This window comes from Octopus sinensis, linkage group LG19 (assembly GCF_006345805.1).
Source record: "Octopus sinensis linkage group LG19, ASM634580v1, whole genome shotgun sequence".
NCBI lineage: Eukaryota > Metazoa > Mollusca > Cephalopoda > Octopoda > Octopodidae > Octopus > Octopus sinensis.
Genome location: NC_043015.1, coordinates 51,333,780 through 51,351,145, shown reverse-complemented (window position 1 = coordinate 51,351,145; position 17,366 = coordinate 51,333,780). Strand labels below are relative to the sequence as shown.

The 17,366-nt window shown below is 37.8% G+C and overlaps 1 protein-coding gene across 1 annotated transcript in view; it reads right to left on the bottom strand.

Moving 5' to 3' along the window:
* Positions 1-17,366, bottom strand: part of LOC115222227 (intraflagellar transport protein 80 homolog) — a 522,946-nt gene that overhangs the window by 130,946 nt on the left and 374,634 nt on the right. Inside the window, exon 17 of the mRNA XM_029792388.2 lies at positions 13,854-14,026. Coding sequence (XP_029648248.1) covers positions 13,854-14,026 — 173 coding nt within the window. The remainder of the gene's footprint in view (positions 1-13,853; positions 14,027-17,366) is intronic.

Here is a 17,366-nt window from a genome sequence, read left to right as displayed (position 1 = left end):
ACGTAAAAATACGATGCTAATGTATAGCTTCACCGCGTATGTATTAGCAAAAATGCATATGTGCAACAAACTAGAGAAAATCGTCTTACCTCCAGGGAGAACATCTGAAAGATGAAATACTTGGAAAAGGATAATGTGGGACCTGCAGGTTTCAGATTTTACAAGATATGTCTACCACCCATATCTTGTTCTATTTTCATCAGCCAAGCATATACCAAGACAAAATCTACGATGTTACCACATTAATGCTATTACACTCGACTGAGAATTCATAAAAAAACAAACGATGAAGAATTGTGTGTAAACAACAAACAGATGTATTACTTTAATGGTTGGGAAGGGAGAAAGTATATAGATATATATACACACACACACACACACACACACAATAAGCTTCTTACAGTTTCCAGTTACCAAATACAATCACAAGGTTTTGGTTGGCTCAAGGCTATTGTAGAAGACACTTGCCCAAAATGCCACACAGTGGGACTGAACCGAGAACCATATGGTTGGGAAGCAAGCTTCTTACTACACAGCCATGCCTGCACCTACATACATTCATACATATATATCTACATACATACACACACACACATACACACACACACACACACACGTACATGTTTTGCTTCCTTTTATAAGTTGTATAGATATTCTATTATGTTTTTTACTTGTTTCAGTCATTTGACTGTGGCTATGCTGGAGCACGACCTTTAGCTGAACAAATTTAGTCGATCGTCATCATCATCAACACCACCACCACCACCACAAGCATCATCATCACCACCACCACTACCACCTTATTCTTTGTAAGCCTAGTACTTTTTTTATTGGTCTTCCTTGGTGAACCACTAAGTTATATGGACATAAACATACCAACATCAGTTGTCAAACAATGGTGGGAGGACAAACACAGACACACAAATACATACATACAAATATATATATATATATATATAATATATATATACAATGGGCTTCTATCAGTTTTGATCTACCAAATCAACTCAGAAGGCTTTGGTTGGTCAGAGGCTATAGAAGAAGATACTTGCCTAAGGTGCCACGCAGTGGGGCTGAACCCAGAACCATGTAGTTGGTAAGCAAGCTTCTTACCACACAGCCACTTCTGTGTAACTAAATAATATTTAATCAATGTATGTATATATATATGGCTGTGTGAGTGTATGTATGTATGGTTGAGTGTGTAAATGTTTGTGTTATTGTGTGTGTGAACATATGTATGGTTCTGGGCGTGAATGTACATACAGTTGTGTGCGTGAATAGGTGTCTGCATGTGAATGTATGTATGGTTGTTTACATGAGCTTATGTATGGTTATGTGTATGAATGAATGTATGTATGTATGTATGGTTGTGCAAGAATGTACATATGTTTATATGTGTGTATGTACATATGATTTTGTTTGTCTGTATGTATGTCTATGTGTATATATGTTTTTCTATGTGTATGTATGGTTGTACATGATTTTATGTATGTATGTATGTATGTAGGTAGGTAGGTAGGTAGGTAGGTAGGTAGGTATGGCTGTGTTGTTGGTTATGTGTTGTATGGGGGGATATGTAGAGGGGGGGTGTATAGAAAATACAAACAACAAACACACAGCAAGAAAAAAAATAAACAATTATTTATTGGAACAATTTTTTTTTTCTTTCCATCTGTGATCCAGGCAAACTTTGTTAATTGGTTATTAATGAAGTGTAACAATGGTTGAATGGCTGAGGTGTAAATAGAGTGGAAGGTGATTGGTTAGTTATTGTATAACAATACAGAGGAGGGGGAGGAGGTATGATGATGATGATGACAATGGTGGCACTAATAATGAGGATCAAGATGATTATGTCAATATTTATAGCACATGCGTCGAAATTGTTTAGCCCAAGGCCACAACAACATGAGCACACACACACACATAAATGTGTGTGTGTGTGTGTGAGTGTGTGTGTGTGTATATATATATATAGATATATAGATAGATAGATGGATAGATAGATAGATAGATAGATAGTAGATAGATAAATAGATAGATAGATAGATAGATAGATAGATAGATAGATAGATAGATAGGACAGACAGACCGGCAAGCAGTATAGATATAGATAGATAGATAGATAGATAGATAGATAGATAGATAGATAGATGGACAGACAGACCGGCAAGCAGTATAGATAGATAGATAGATAGATAGATAGATAGATAGATATATCATCATCATCATTTAACATCCGTGTTCCATACTAGCATGGGTGGGACAGTACCACAAGAGCCAGCCAGGCCAAAGCCTGCACCAGAGTTCTGTGACTGTTTTGGCAGGATTTTTACAGCTGGATGCCCTTCCTAACACCGACCACTCAGCAGGGTGGTCTTAGAGCTCTTTATGTGGCACAAGCGTAGGTGAGGTCAGTTTTGGCAAGGTTTTTACAGCTGGATACCCTTCCAAACACCAACTACTTTACAGTGTGGACTGGGTGCTTTTAAGTGGCACCTGCACTGACAGGGTCACCAAGTACTGGAAAGACAAAAACTTTTAAGAGGGGAGGTGGCATTAGAGAAGCTATGGTCATGCTGGAGCACCATCGTCTCGCAAGGTGCCGCGTTATGAGACCGAACCAAACATCTTATGGGTGGGAAGCAAGCTTGCTTACCACGCAACCACACCTAAAGTGTTGCATTTAATTTTAGAAACATCAAGACTTTCTTTTTTACATACTAGTTTCAAATTTTAGCAACAAGCCCAGCAATTTGGGGGGTGGGGGACTGTCAATTAATCATCGATTACATCAACCCCAGTTTTCAACTGGTACTTATTTTGTTGAGACAGAATGACACAGAAAGGCCCGAAATTTTTGGGTAGGGGGCCAGTCAATTAGATCCACCCCAGTATGCAACTGGTACTTAATTTATAAACCCCGAAAGGATAAAAGACAAAGTCAACCTCAGCAGAATTTGAACTTAGAACCTAAGGATGGATAAAATTCCACAAAGCATTTTGCCTGGTGTGCTACCGGTTTTGCCAGCTTGCCACCAATTTATTCTTTTTAACCTTATTAACCTTTCGTTACCAAACTGCCCAAAGCCGCCCGAAAAAAATTTTGGTTAATGTGACCAAACCGCCCAAACCCGCCCGTATTTACCTATTCATATTTAAATGAGAATATCAGAGCAAATCTCTTTAGTACATTCGTGAAAACATGTGATTATACTTCGTAAACAGTTCATCTACAGTTTTGTACAATGATCGAAGTGTAATTTTAATTCCGTGAATCTTGGGGGATTTTTTTCCGAAATTTGTTCCTATTGTGTTTTCAAAATTTGTAATTCTGACAATAAATGGATACGAATTTCATTATATCAAGCAATGAGTCAGAATTCGAAGGCTTTTCTACTGAAGACCTTGATAAATCTAACTCTATGACTGAAAAAAAAAGCACGAGGTATTTGATAATGAATCCGATGTTTCATTTTCCGAAAGTGAAAACAGTGAATCCGAGAGCTCCGACAGCGATAAAGAAAATGATTTGGCACCTGAATGGAGTGAAAATTTAAAAACTGTTTCTTTCGGTGATTTTTCTGAAGAAACTGGACCAAGCCACAGTCTTTCCCAGGAGAGTAAAGCCTTAGACTATTTCTAGTTACTTTTTCGAATGAGCTTATTTGAAATCATTACGGCGGAAACGAACCGTTACGCTAAATGTAAACAAAGCGAAAGAAAGGATAGTTTGTGGTTTCCCACAACCTTAAATGAAATTAAGGCCTATTTTGCCATAAATATTATTATGCAGAAAGTTACCCAGAATAACAAATTCTATAGTAATATTTTGTTGTATACCCAATTGAATATTAGCTAATAACCCATTTTCTATAGCGATGTTTGAACAAAAATTTTAATAATTTTATATTTTGTTGAATTTACCTGTATCTACCTGCAATTAGAGTCACTTTGTGACAAAAATTATGGTATAGAATTGGTTGAGAACATTTCATTAAATTATCTTCCAAAAATCACATTAATATATTGATAAATAAAAAAGTTATAGTTGTTTAATGAAACCAGACTAAATTTATGATTATGTTAGAAATTAATTGAAACACATAATGGGTGTATTTTGGTCAGAAATATAGTAACGAAAGGGTTAAAACAATTTTTAGCAACTTAACAAAGTACCTCCTACATGATATCATTATAGAACTTTTCCATTTAAATGTGAATGCTTTAGACTGAGCATTTTTTTTTTATTTTTTGCATCTTTCTTTCCTTTTTCTGCTTTTATTTGTTTATTTAATTTTCTTTTTATTATCACAGAACCAGAAGCAGTCTCAGGCGGTTTCATATCAAAAGAGTTAAGTCTTTTGGCAACAGACATAACACAGTACCAGTGAGAGAATATTAACTGCCAACCCAGTTGTCTGTTTGTTTGGTAGTTTATTGATTCCATAGAGTGTCAGTTTCCAAGAGAATTCGCAAAAATGGTAAATCGACTGACTCAATGTTTTCCACTGTTTGGATTATGGTCTGCTATTTTATTTCTCCGAACAAATCCTGCCAAGGATTCCTAATTGGACTTTCATCTCTCCACAGTAGTCAATACAAGAAATGGCAGTCACACATTAACATGAACATCACAGACATTTTATTCCACATTCTCTGTAAATTCCCAGCAGTGTAATTAAGTAATTATTTTTGATTCTGCAGAAACTATGATTTGCTCGCTACGGTTTGTTGAAGTTCAGAATTTAAAGAATACAAGCAGACTGAAAATTCAATGAAGTTCACCGCATCATGTTTGTGGGGAGTGTCAGACCAGGTAAGGCCAGGTCAGTAGTGTTATACATTAGACAAACAATACAATTGTCTAAAGCACCAGAAAAAGGAAGAAAAAATATATAACAAATTTTTTTTTTAACCCTTTAGCATTCAAACTAACCCATATCCAGCCAAAATATTATGCATGTTCAATATTCAAACTAACCGGTTCTGGCATCTCACACCTACCCTACAATGTCATTCTAAAAATAAACCATCACCTGCCTCCTGTGCTGGTGGGACGTAAAAATCACCATCAAAATGCAAGGTGGTGCCTCAGCATGGCCACAGTCTAATGGCTGAAACTAGTAAAAGACAAAAGATATACACTAGGTTTTGATCAGTCTAAGCTTTGATTATCATCAGATGTTTTATTCCTTCATGTGAACGGAGTAACAGACTGGATTTGAAATAAGCAACTCTAATTCTGAACTAAGAGTATAGACACTCTTATCCACTTAGCTAGTGATAAATGTGGATTAGTGGACAATGACTGTGATTGTGTAATATGCGATCTCTTCGGATGAATTTAATAATTACAAAAATTGCGATTCTATCTTTTACTTGTTTTAGCCATTAAACTGCGGCCATGCTGGGGCATGACATTGAAGAATCTTTAGTTGAATGAATCAAACCTAGTACTTATTCGTTTTAAGCCTGGTAATAATTTTATCAATCTCTTTCGCTGAACCACTCAGTCACATGGATATAAACAAACCAACATTGGTTGTCAAGCAGTAGTAGAGGAGAAACACAGATAGAAAGACACACAGACAAACATGCATATATACGACAGGCTTTTTACACTTTCTGCCTACCAAACCCACTTATAAGGTTTTGGTCAGCGTGAGGCTAGAGTAGAAGACTCTTGCACATGAAGTGGGACTGAACCTGGAACCATGTGGTCAGAAAGCAAACGTTTTACTACACAACCATACTTGCACCTTAAAACATAAATATTACTTATATACACACACACACATATATATATACATATATCTTCTTTTACAACCTTTAGTGGAGCGAATCAACTTCGGGACTTATTGTTTGTAAGCCTAGTACTTATTCTATCGGTCTCTTTTGCCAAACTGCTAAGTTACAGAGACATAAACACACCAACATCGGTTGTCAAGCAATGTTGGCAGGACAAACACAGACACATAAACATATACACACACATACATACATACATACATACATATATATATGACAGGTTTCTTTCAGTTTCCATCTAACAAATCCACTCACAAGGCTTTGGTCGGCCTAGGCTATAGTAGAAGACACTTACCCAAGATGCCACGCAGTGGGACTGAACCAGAACCATGTGGTTGGTAAGCAAGCGACTTACCACACAGCCACTCCTGCACCTATGGATACACACATTATATATCTGCATGTGTGTATTATATAACACACTACATACATACATATACATACATACATACATACACACATATATATATATATTATATATAATCATCATCATCATCATCAAATATATATATATGTATGTAGGTATGTATATATATATATATATACATATATTTGAAAAAATGAGTAGAGATGGCTTTTGGGGGGATAATTTTAATTTTAATAATAACGTTTACAGTGCATGGCTCTGGTATGAGTTTCAAACTTCAAATAGCTGTTTTCAAAACTGGAAACAGCTGTTTGAAGTTTGAAACTCATATCAGAGTCACTCACTGTAAACATTATTATTAAAATTAAAATCATCCAAAAAAAGACATCTCTACTCATTTTTTCAAATATATAATAGTGTACCAAGAACATTATTTTTATTATTCTACAAGATATATATATACACATACACATTATATATATATATATACACAAACATATTATATATCATATATATACACATTATATATACACACACACATTATATATCAATGAATATATGAATTAGTCTTGCCGAGAAGACCCGGCAAGACTAGTGAGAACATAACCTGTGGCCTACATACCTTTCCTTTCCTTCTTGGGACACAAAACTCCACTTGTGAAGACCCGTTGAGACAAGTGAAAATCAAAATCAAAATCAAAATTAAAATCAAACCAAATCAAATCAGATATCAGAAAGCAGAACCAAAATCGAAGTCGATCAACATCAATGGAAATTGCAGCTGTGGTACCAGTGCCGGTGACAAGTAAGCGAACCATCCGATCATGGCCATTGCCAGTGGTGCCCCGACTGGCCTCCATGCCAGTGGCACGTAAAAGCACCATCCGTTCGTGTCCGTTGCCAGCCTTGCCTGGCCCCCGTACCGGTGGCACGTAGCACCATCCGTTCGTGGCCGTTGCCAGCCTCGCCTGGCCCCGGTGCTGGTGGCACGTAAAAGCACCATCCGTTCATGGCCGTTTGCCAGCTCCGTCTGGCACCTGTGCGGGTGGCACGTAAAAAACACCCACTACACTCACGGAGTGGTTGGCGTTAGGAAGAGCATCCAGCCGTAGAAACACTGCCAGATCAGACTGGGCCTGATGCAGCCTTCTGGCTTCACAGACCCCAGGTGAACCGTCCAACCCATGCTAGCATGGAAAGCGGACGCTAAATGATGATGATGATGATATATATATCTTTATATATATATATATGTATATATAAATATATATCTTTATATATATATATATATATATATATATATATATAATACATATATATATATACATATATATATATATATATATCTTTATATATATACATATATATATAATATATATATATATATATATATAAATATATATCTTTATATATATACATATATATATATAAATATATACCTTTATATATATACATATTATATATATATATATAATCTTTATATATATACATATATATATATATATATATATCTTTATATATATATATATATATATTCTTTATATTATATATAATATATATATATATATATATATATATATATTTGAGGGGTTTACAAGTTCAGAAAAGCCATGTTCCCCCTTATTTGGGCACTGGGCCTCATGGAGGCTGTGTCAAGTGACCACTACCCTTGGCGATATGCCATGCTTGTATCAAGCAAACTGACACCGTAGCCATGGCCGATGCCAGTGTCAGGTCAAAGGTGCCCATACCAATGGCATGTAAAAGACAACCACTATACTCTCAGTGTGGGTGGCGTTATGAAGGCCATCCAGCTGTAGAAACCTTACCAAATCAGATTGGAACTTCATGCAGCTTCCCGGCTTACCAGTTTTCAGTCAAACCTATTTCTTTATTACCCATAAGGGGCTAAACATAGAGGGGACAAACAAGGACAGACATGGGTATTAAGTCGATTACATCGACCCCAGTGCGTAACTGGTACTTAATTTATTGACCCCGAAAGTATGAAAGGCAAAGTGGACCTCGGCAGAATTTGAACTCACAACGTAACGGCAGACGAAATACCGCAAAGCATTTCGCCCGGCGTGCTAATGTTTCAGCGAGCTCGCCGCCTTAATTTTCAGTCAAACCGTCTGATCCATGCCAGCATGAAAAACGGACTTTAAATGATGATCATATATATATATATATGTGTGTGTGTGTGTGTGTGTGTGTGTATATATATATATATATATAGGTGCAGGAGTGGCTGTGTGGTAAGTAGCTTCCTAACCAACCACATGGTTCCGGGTTCAGTCCCACTGCGTGGCATCTTGGGCAAGTGTCTTCTGCTATAGCCCCGGGCCGACCAATGCCCTGTGAGTGGATTTGGTATACGGAAACTGAAAGAAGCCTGTCATGTATATGTATATATGTATAAGTGTGTGTGTATATGTTTGTGTGTCTGTGTTTGTCCCCCTAGCATTGCTTGACAACCGATGCTGGTGTGTTTACATCCCCGTCACTTAGCGGTTCGGCAAAAGAGACTGATAGAATAAGTACTGGGCTTACAAAGAATAAGTCCCAGGGTCGAGTTGCTCGATTAAAGGCGGTGCTCCAGCATGACCGCAGTCAAATGACTGAAACAAGTTAAAGAGTATATATATATATTATATATTATATGTCCACACATACACAATTCCTATAAAGAACCGGATACCACTTTTGTTGGTATTGATACATCGGAGACAAACAGCATAAAAAATTGAGAAAAAAATAATCATTGATGGAAATTAACATGAAATATTCACATTTGTTTTACATGTGTGTGTGTTTGTGTGTGTGTATGTGCGTGTGTGTGTGTGTGTGTGTGTGTATTTGAGTGGGTGTGTTTTATTTTATGCATTTTAATTTTTTTTTCAGCTTTTTTTCTTTTTCTGTTTGCTTGTTTGTTTGGGCATGTTTTTTTTTTGCAGGTCTTTTTTTTTAATTTTTTTTTTTTATATTAAAAAAATTTTTTTTTTTCCTAATTCTTCTAATTTGTTTAAACTCTGATTGATAGCAAGCACCAGTGCCATCCATTTAGCAACAGAAAAAGATCTGACGAAAATCCTGTTTTTATTTCAATAGCTTAATTAATTAAACTGATACATGAAGAGAGGCAGTGGGGGTGGAGGAGGAGTGGGGGTGGGGAGGAGGAGGTGGGGGTGGAGAGGAGGAGGTGGAGAAGGCAGAGGAGACGTTTCCGTTAGTATCATCAGTTAGTTGCAACCATTTTCAAAAATGATATCCAGAGTGGTTGAGCATAGGAAGAAAGGATCCGTGGGAGGAGAAAGGAATCGTGGTCAGTGTGCGCGTGTGGAGGCGGAGAGGGGGGGTAAGGTGCAGGATGCAGAAGTGCGTGGAAAGGTCGAGGATCAGAGGGAGGGCAGAAAAAGCAAAAAAAAAAAAAAAAGGGAAACGAAAACTGCAGACTCGGAAGGTTATTTTGTCGCTAATATGAAAAGGAAACAAGGTGAAGAATGCAACAGTGGTGCCGTCCACCAATTGCCATGGCACTGTAGGTGACGCTGAGGGGTGATGTGGCAGTTGGGAATTTATAAGGTCAGTGAGGTCAACAGCTATATATCATAAGGGAAACGCTCTCGTTCCCGGCCAGGTTACAAGAAAAGAGCAGCAGTCCAGACCTCTGATATCTGTGACAGCCATCGGTTGGAAAACTAGTTTACATCATCATTATTTATTACTAGTGAGTTACCCAGGGTGCCATTGGATGCTAATGAGGTACGTAATATTTATGAGTGAAATTATTACTGACCCTTCACTCTATCTCTTTCTCTCTCTCACACACATACACCTTCATTATACATTTATACACGTACTAGCATGACCATATCTGCTTGTGCATTTTTACTCGTTAGCATTATTTTCTTTCCTCACCTTTAACATATCTACTTCAATTTTTAATTTAGTTTTTTCCTCTTTTTTCCAGTCAGCTAAGAAGCCCCTACATGGTCACTCAAAATGCTAGAAATGCCAGTCAAATATCTCTTAACCCGTTAACATTCAGATTACTTCATGCTGGAGCACCGCCTTTAGTCGAGCAAATCAACCCCAGGACTTATTCTTTGTAAGCCTAGTACTTATTCTATCTGTCTCTTTTGCCAAACTGCTAAGTTACGGGGATGTCAAGCGATGTTGGGGGGACAAACACAGACACACAAACATATACACACACATACATATATATATATACATACATATATACAACAGGCTTCTTTCAGTTTCCATCCACCAAATCCACTCACAAGGCTTTAGTCAGCCTGAAGCTATAGTAGAAGACACCTGCCCTCGGTGCCATGCAGTGGGAATGACCCGGAACCATGTGGTTTGTAAGCAAGCTACTTACCACAAAGCCACTCTTTTTCTTTTTTTTTCTATCCACATTATTTTGAATTAATAATGCATTGTTAATAACTTCGAAATTTCAATTATGTGACATTTAGGACGACATTGTAGGGTAGGTGTGAGAGGCTGGATCTAGCCGAGGGTTTTTTGTGGGGTGGAGGGGCAAGGGTTGAAGTCCAGTACTTCTATCAGTCTCTTAGGCTGAACAGCTAAGTTTTAGGGATGTAAACAAACCAATACAGGTTGTCATCTGGTAGTAGTTGTACGGTAACAAGCACACACATGATCCTATAACCTGTGTTAATTCTATAACCCTTTAGAATGCAAGATAAGAAAGTTCATTTTTGGCACTTGATGCTTTGGAAACCAGAAAAAAATTGCTGCAGCTCAGCTGGGATGTGTTACCCCACCCACCATATTCACCAGATATTGCTCCTTCAGATTTCCACTTATCCAGGTCTCTGCAGAATAGTCTTAATGGTAAAAATTTCAATTCCTTGGATGACGTAAAAAGATACCTTGATGAATTCTTTGCCATGAAACCACCTCAATTCTGGGAAGAGGGTATTTTCAAGTTAATGGAAAGATGGAGAAGCACTGGGCAACAAAATGGTTCGTATTTGGTTGATTAAAAATGTAACGGCAAGTATTTATTGACCTTTTTCTTTCCTTTAAAAATCAGCACAAACTTTCCAGACAACCCAATATATACAGTAAGAATTTACAAAAAAACAAAGAATGAAGATGGGTGTGTAAACAACAAACAGATGTATTAGTTTAACACTCAGGAAGGTGAGAAAGTCTTTTACATTTCAAGCCTATGCTCTTCGACAGAAAGGAACACAGATATAAAACAGGGAGAGAAAATAAAACTAGTTTAGTGGCTAGTGAATATATATTGTAATATATTAAGGGCATTACTACATGTAAATGCCTCACACTATGAGGGACTCTTAAAGTCAAAACTACCATTTACTTGTAGCAATGCCCTTCATATAATAAATGTATTTAAAGGGAATAATTATAAATTTTTTCCCTTATGTGGTTTTCATGCTGACTACTTCATAAATTCTTATAGAGATTTTATCCTATATTTAATTTTATATATATATATACATACACACACACACACATATATATATATATAGATATATATTGTCAGTGGATCGTATCCAAAGAAAGAAGCATAATCTAAAAGTGAATTATTTACATGAAGTTAAATACATGTCCAGTCAAAGAGTGACCAATGACATCACAGATACATGTGTGTGCGTGTGTGTGTTTGCGTTTGTCCCTCTAGCACCATTTGATCACCAGTATTGGTGTGTTTACATCCCCTGTGGTTCAGCAAACGATACCGATACAATAAGTGCCAAGCTATACAAGAAACCGGATCTTTCGGTTTGAACGGCAGTGTTTTTCTAGCGGTATCATTTGAAATTGTCACCCATAATTATGACCCTAGTATCGATCTATTGCATTTCAATCTGTTTTAGGGTTAGGGTTAGTTAGATAGGTTAGGGTGGGGGGGGAAGGGTATCTTTTTCTTCAGAAATGTAAATAAACCCAATCTGTTTCTAATGAGGGACATATTCATACGGCACGAATGTTTTCAGCTCAATAGACGTCATTGATTGGTTGAAATTGCAGAAATTGAAGAAAAAAAAAAAACAACAAATATCTTACAACCATAGAATTTTCTCAATAAAGCCAAGAGAAAAAGATGTTTTATAAACACATTCTACAGTATACGAAAATTAAAAAGTGTTTAGTTACGTGGAAATTATTTTAAAAAACTGCCGTTCAAACCGAAAAGATCCAAGAAACCTAATAATTACTGGGGTGGATTTGTTTGACTGAGAAATTCTTTTGATGCATTGCTCCAGCATGGCCACAGTCTAATGACCGAAATGACTCAAGAAATAGTAAAGACATATCTAACACACCAGGAAACAGTGCTACATCATCGTCTTACGACTACATGTCCTCTTGCACTTGGCACATAACAAACAAGGGGGACATAAGCCAACAGAGGAACCCCTATGTGGTCATTCACCTTGCTAGATATGGCAGTAAAAACAAAATTTTCTCATATCCCACTCTACTGTCTAAAGAAAGGTAGATATATTGGATAAAGCACCTCTAAGTGTCAGTGCATGGTGAATTGGAAAAAAAATCTTGTGAAGGTCGTGGTTGGAAGGTGTTTGATTGATCATCAATCTGCTTAGTCAGATTTAACCAAGGGTTAGATAGTAACAAGAAACACGCCAACACACACATATACATGCTAAGACACTGACACATAAACACATGCACATACACATATACACATACATGCACTTACACTAACACATACTCATACAAGCACACACACACACATCAACATACACACACACTTAGACACAATCTCACACCCACATTCACACACACATTCATGCATACACATTCACACACATACACAAACACATTTATACATGCACACTCACAGACACACACTCACATGCATAAACACAATCACACAGACTTATACACACACACAAGCACACACACACACACATAAACATACACACACAAGCAATTATGCACAATCTCACACCCACATTTACACATACACACACGCACATTCATACATACACATTCACACACAGACATTCATGCATACACACACACACACGCTCACTCACACACACTCACACAAACACACACACTCACAAACACACACACACACAATTATACAATCTCACACCCAAATTCACACATACACACACTCACACACGCATTCATACATACACATTCACACACGAACAGACATTCATGCATACACTCACACACGCTCACTCACACACAAACACACACAAACGAACACACACACATAAACACACACACAATTATACAATCTCACACCCACATTCACACATACACACACTCACACACACATTTATACATACACATTCACACACGAACAGACATTCATGCATACACACTCACACACGCTCACTTACACACACACCAAACACACACACATACTCACACAAACATACACACACACACACACACTTATACACAATCTCACACCCACATTCATACATACACACACTCACACAAATACACACACACATACACAATCACATACATACAATCACACACACACATACCAAAACAGTTGCAACATCAATGGCCACTTGATGCTACAGTATGAATGTAGTCAGCTTCAAGTTAGAAGTTTTAAATGTTATACGATAAAAGCAATTTGAATAAATTGTTGTTTGTTCTTTGTTCTTACCGTTCCCAATTGAACATCTTTACATTAAGAATAACGGCGCGGAAAATAAGGCCAGCCTGCAATAAAATAGCTTCTGCATCTTGGATGTTGCCACAGAATAGCGCCATTTCCGCTTTGCGAGCTTCTTTAATTGGTATGTCTTTGATTCGGGCAATATATTGAATTTTGTCAGCCTGTAACAAGAAAATGTTTTGCCGTGAAAAGTATAATTATAACAGAATCCATGTCTTTTAGTGACAGACTACAAAAATCTTTAATAGCATACGGTATAAAGTAGGAAAGGGAGAGAGAGCGAGAGAGGGAGAGGAAATAGAAAGAGATAGAAAGAGAAAAGTAGAGAGAGAGAGAGAGACATTTTAAGCCCTTTCATTGAAGACACTTGCTAAAATCAAAATGACACATAACTATTTTATTACCAATTTAGCAAATAACATTTTCTTAATACCAAACATCGAAATGACATTTTCATTCAAATTAGCCAAACTAGAGCCTTTCTTTAATAGCGCCACTTGTAAAGGAAACCAATTCATTTTGAACATGATTGTTTACTGAAATTGTCGATTGGAAAACGGTTTGGTGTGGGCGGCGGTAGTTCTGAGCGCACAATTGAATTAATTAATATAGGTGTTTATTTCCATTAAATTCTTGACCAGATGAGAAAATGGTATGAGAGTTGAGGTGCCGAAAGAGATTTGTGTGAGAAACAGTGCAATTAACAGTGAATAAATCACAAATTTGTCAATCTTGGAAACTATAGGCTATAGGCTGAAAAAAAAAATCACACGTTGGTGTTAGGAAGGGCATCCAGCTGTAGAAACTCTGCCAGATCAAGATTGGAGCCTGGTGCAGCCATCTGATTCGCCAGCCCTCAGTCAAAATCTTCCAACCCATGCTAGCATGGAAAGCGGACTTTAAGCGATGTTGAATCCTCAAAGCCTCCAGGATGAAAAAAATGCTCTACGATACTGCAGGTTCTTTCTGTTGACCCTCTTCACATATATTCTTTTCCCTGAAAGCTTTAGACCTCATAAACCCCAGAATCCTGAAAACCACCAACAGGTGTGGCTGTGCGATAAGAAGCTTGCATCCCAACCACATGGTTCCGGGTTCAGTCCCACTGAGTAGCACCTTGCGCCAGTGTCTTCTACAATAGATTCAGGCTGACCCAAGACTTGTGAACATATTTGGTAGATGGAGACTGAAAGAAGCCCATCACATGTGTGTGTGTGTGTGTGTGTGTGTGTGCATCTTTGTGTCTGTGTTTTTTCCCAACCACCACATGACAACTGGTGTATGTGTGTTTACATCCCCAAAACTTAGTGGTTCTACAAAAGAGACTGATAGAATAAGTACCAGGCTTAAGAAAAATGTTTCTGGGTTAATTCATTCAACTAACAATTCTTCAAGACAGTGCCCCAGCATGGCCACAGTGTAATTCAAAAATTTACATGTGCATATATGGGGTCCACAAATGATAAGATAGCTCTCAGGGGTCCACAAGCAAAATAAGGTTGGAAACCCTTGGATTATATCATCATTACACAGCACTGGCATGGGTGCTTTTTATGTGGCACTGGCACCTGAAATATAATTATCACTGACTCTTTTAGTCAGCATATTGACACGGAGATTAAGAAAAGAAAGCCCATGCTCTCAAGATGTAGCCCTCCATACTCTTCATTCAGATTCTAACTTTACAACACCCAAACTGACAGAATGTTCCAGGCAGAAGCAGGATTACTTGAGATGTCACAAACTCTTCTCTGCCACATTGGAATAACATCATCATCATCATCATCATCATCATTTAGCGTCCGCTTTCCATGCTAGCATGGGTTGGACGGTTCAACTGGGGTCTGTGAAGCCAGAAGGCTGCATCAGGCCCAGTCTGATCTGGCAGTGTTTCTACGGCTGGATGCCCTTCCTAACGCCAACCACTCTGTGAGTGTAGTGGGTGCTTTTTAGGTGCCACCTGCACAGGTGCCAGACGGAGCTGGAAAACGGCCACCGACGGATGGTGCTTTTTACGTGCCACCGGCACGGGGGCCAGGTGAGGCTGGCAACGGCCATGAACGGATGGTGCTTTTACGTGCCACCGGCACGGGGGCCAGGCGAGGCTGGCAACAAAGGAACTAAACAAGATTCTAACTCAAGTCATTATTGAATGATTTTAAAAAAAAACATCAATAGATCAATTATTGCAGAATTTTCAGATCAATTAAAAACAGATCAAAATTAGTGATTAAGTATTAATAAAGGTAAATCAAAACTAGGGAAGAATAAAAAAAAAATAATAAAACAAAGCATAAATATTTAATAGTTTCTTTACAAAGGAATAAATTGCCAGGTAATCAACTTGTGGGTAGAAATCATTATATAGTCAACAAACATATAATGACCCACACTAATGAGGGGTCCTCTACATGACTGTTCAACCTGTGAGAAATGGCAATCAAATTTTCCTGATTTCACGTACCCAACTGTTGTTTTAAACAAGGAAGAAAAAACACATACTCTTTTACATGTTTCAGCCATTTGACTGTGGCCGCCTTTAGTCAAAAACTCAACCCAAGGACTTATTCTTTGTAAGCCCAATACTTATTCTATTGGTCTCTTTTGCTGAACTGCTAAGTTACGGGGACGGTAAACACACCAACATCGGTTGTCAAGCAATGTTGGGGGACAAACACAGACACACAAACATATACACACACATACATACATACGTATATATATATATATATATATATATATATATACATACACATATATACGACAGGCTTCTTTTAGATTCCGTCTATCAAATCCACTCACAAGGCTTTGGGCGGCCCGAGGCTATAGTAGAAGACACTTGCCCAAGGTGCCATGCAGTGGGACTGAACCCAGAACCATGTGGCTGGTAAGCAAGCTACTTATCACACAGCCACTCCTGCACCTATATATAATTCTATAAAGAATACCGTTGATGATAAGGCTGTTTACTTAGGGTTGACCCAGGGCTAAACTGGTGTGTAATATGTTATCAAATAACTATCTATGAATCATACTTAATGTACACACACTGTTAATAGGCGAACTGTCTTTTCTCTTTTACTTGCTTTAGTCACTGGACTGCGATCATGCTGGGGCGCCACCTGGAAAAGCTTTAGTGGAACAAATCAACACTAGGACTTACGTTTTTAAGCCCAGTACTTATTTTATCAGTCTATTTTGCTGAACTGCTAAGTTATAGAGATGAAAACACACCAACACCGGTTGTCAAGTGGTGGTGGGGGACAAACACAGACACAAAGACACACACACACACAAATATATGATGGTCTTCTTTCAGTTTCCGTCTTCACATCCACTCACAAGTCTTAGGTTGGTGAGGAAAAAAAGCATGTCTAGATAACCGGTTGCACACTAGCATGCACACACATACACACACATGTGCATTTGCATATGTACAGGAGTGTGTGTGTGTGTGTGTATGTAAGGAAAAAACAATAAAAGATGGACACACAGATAATA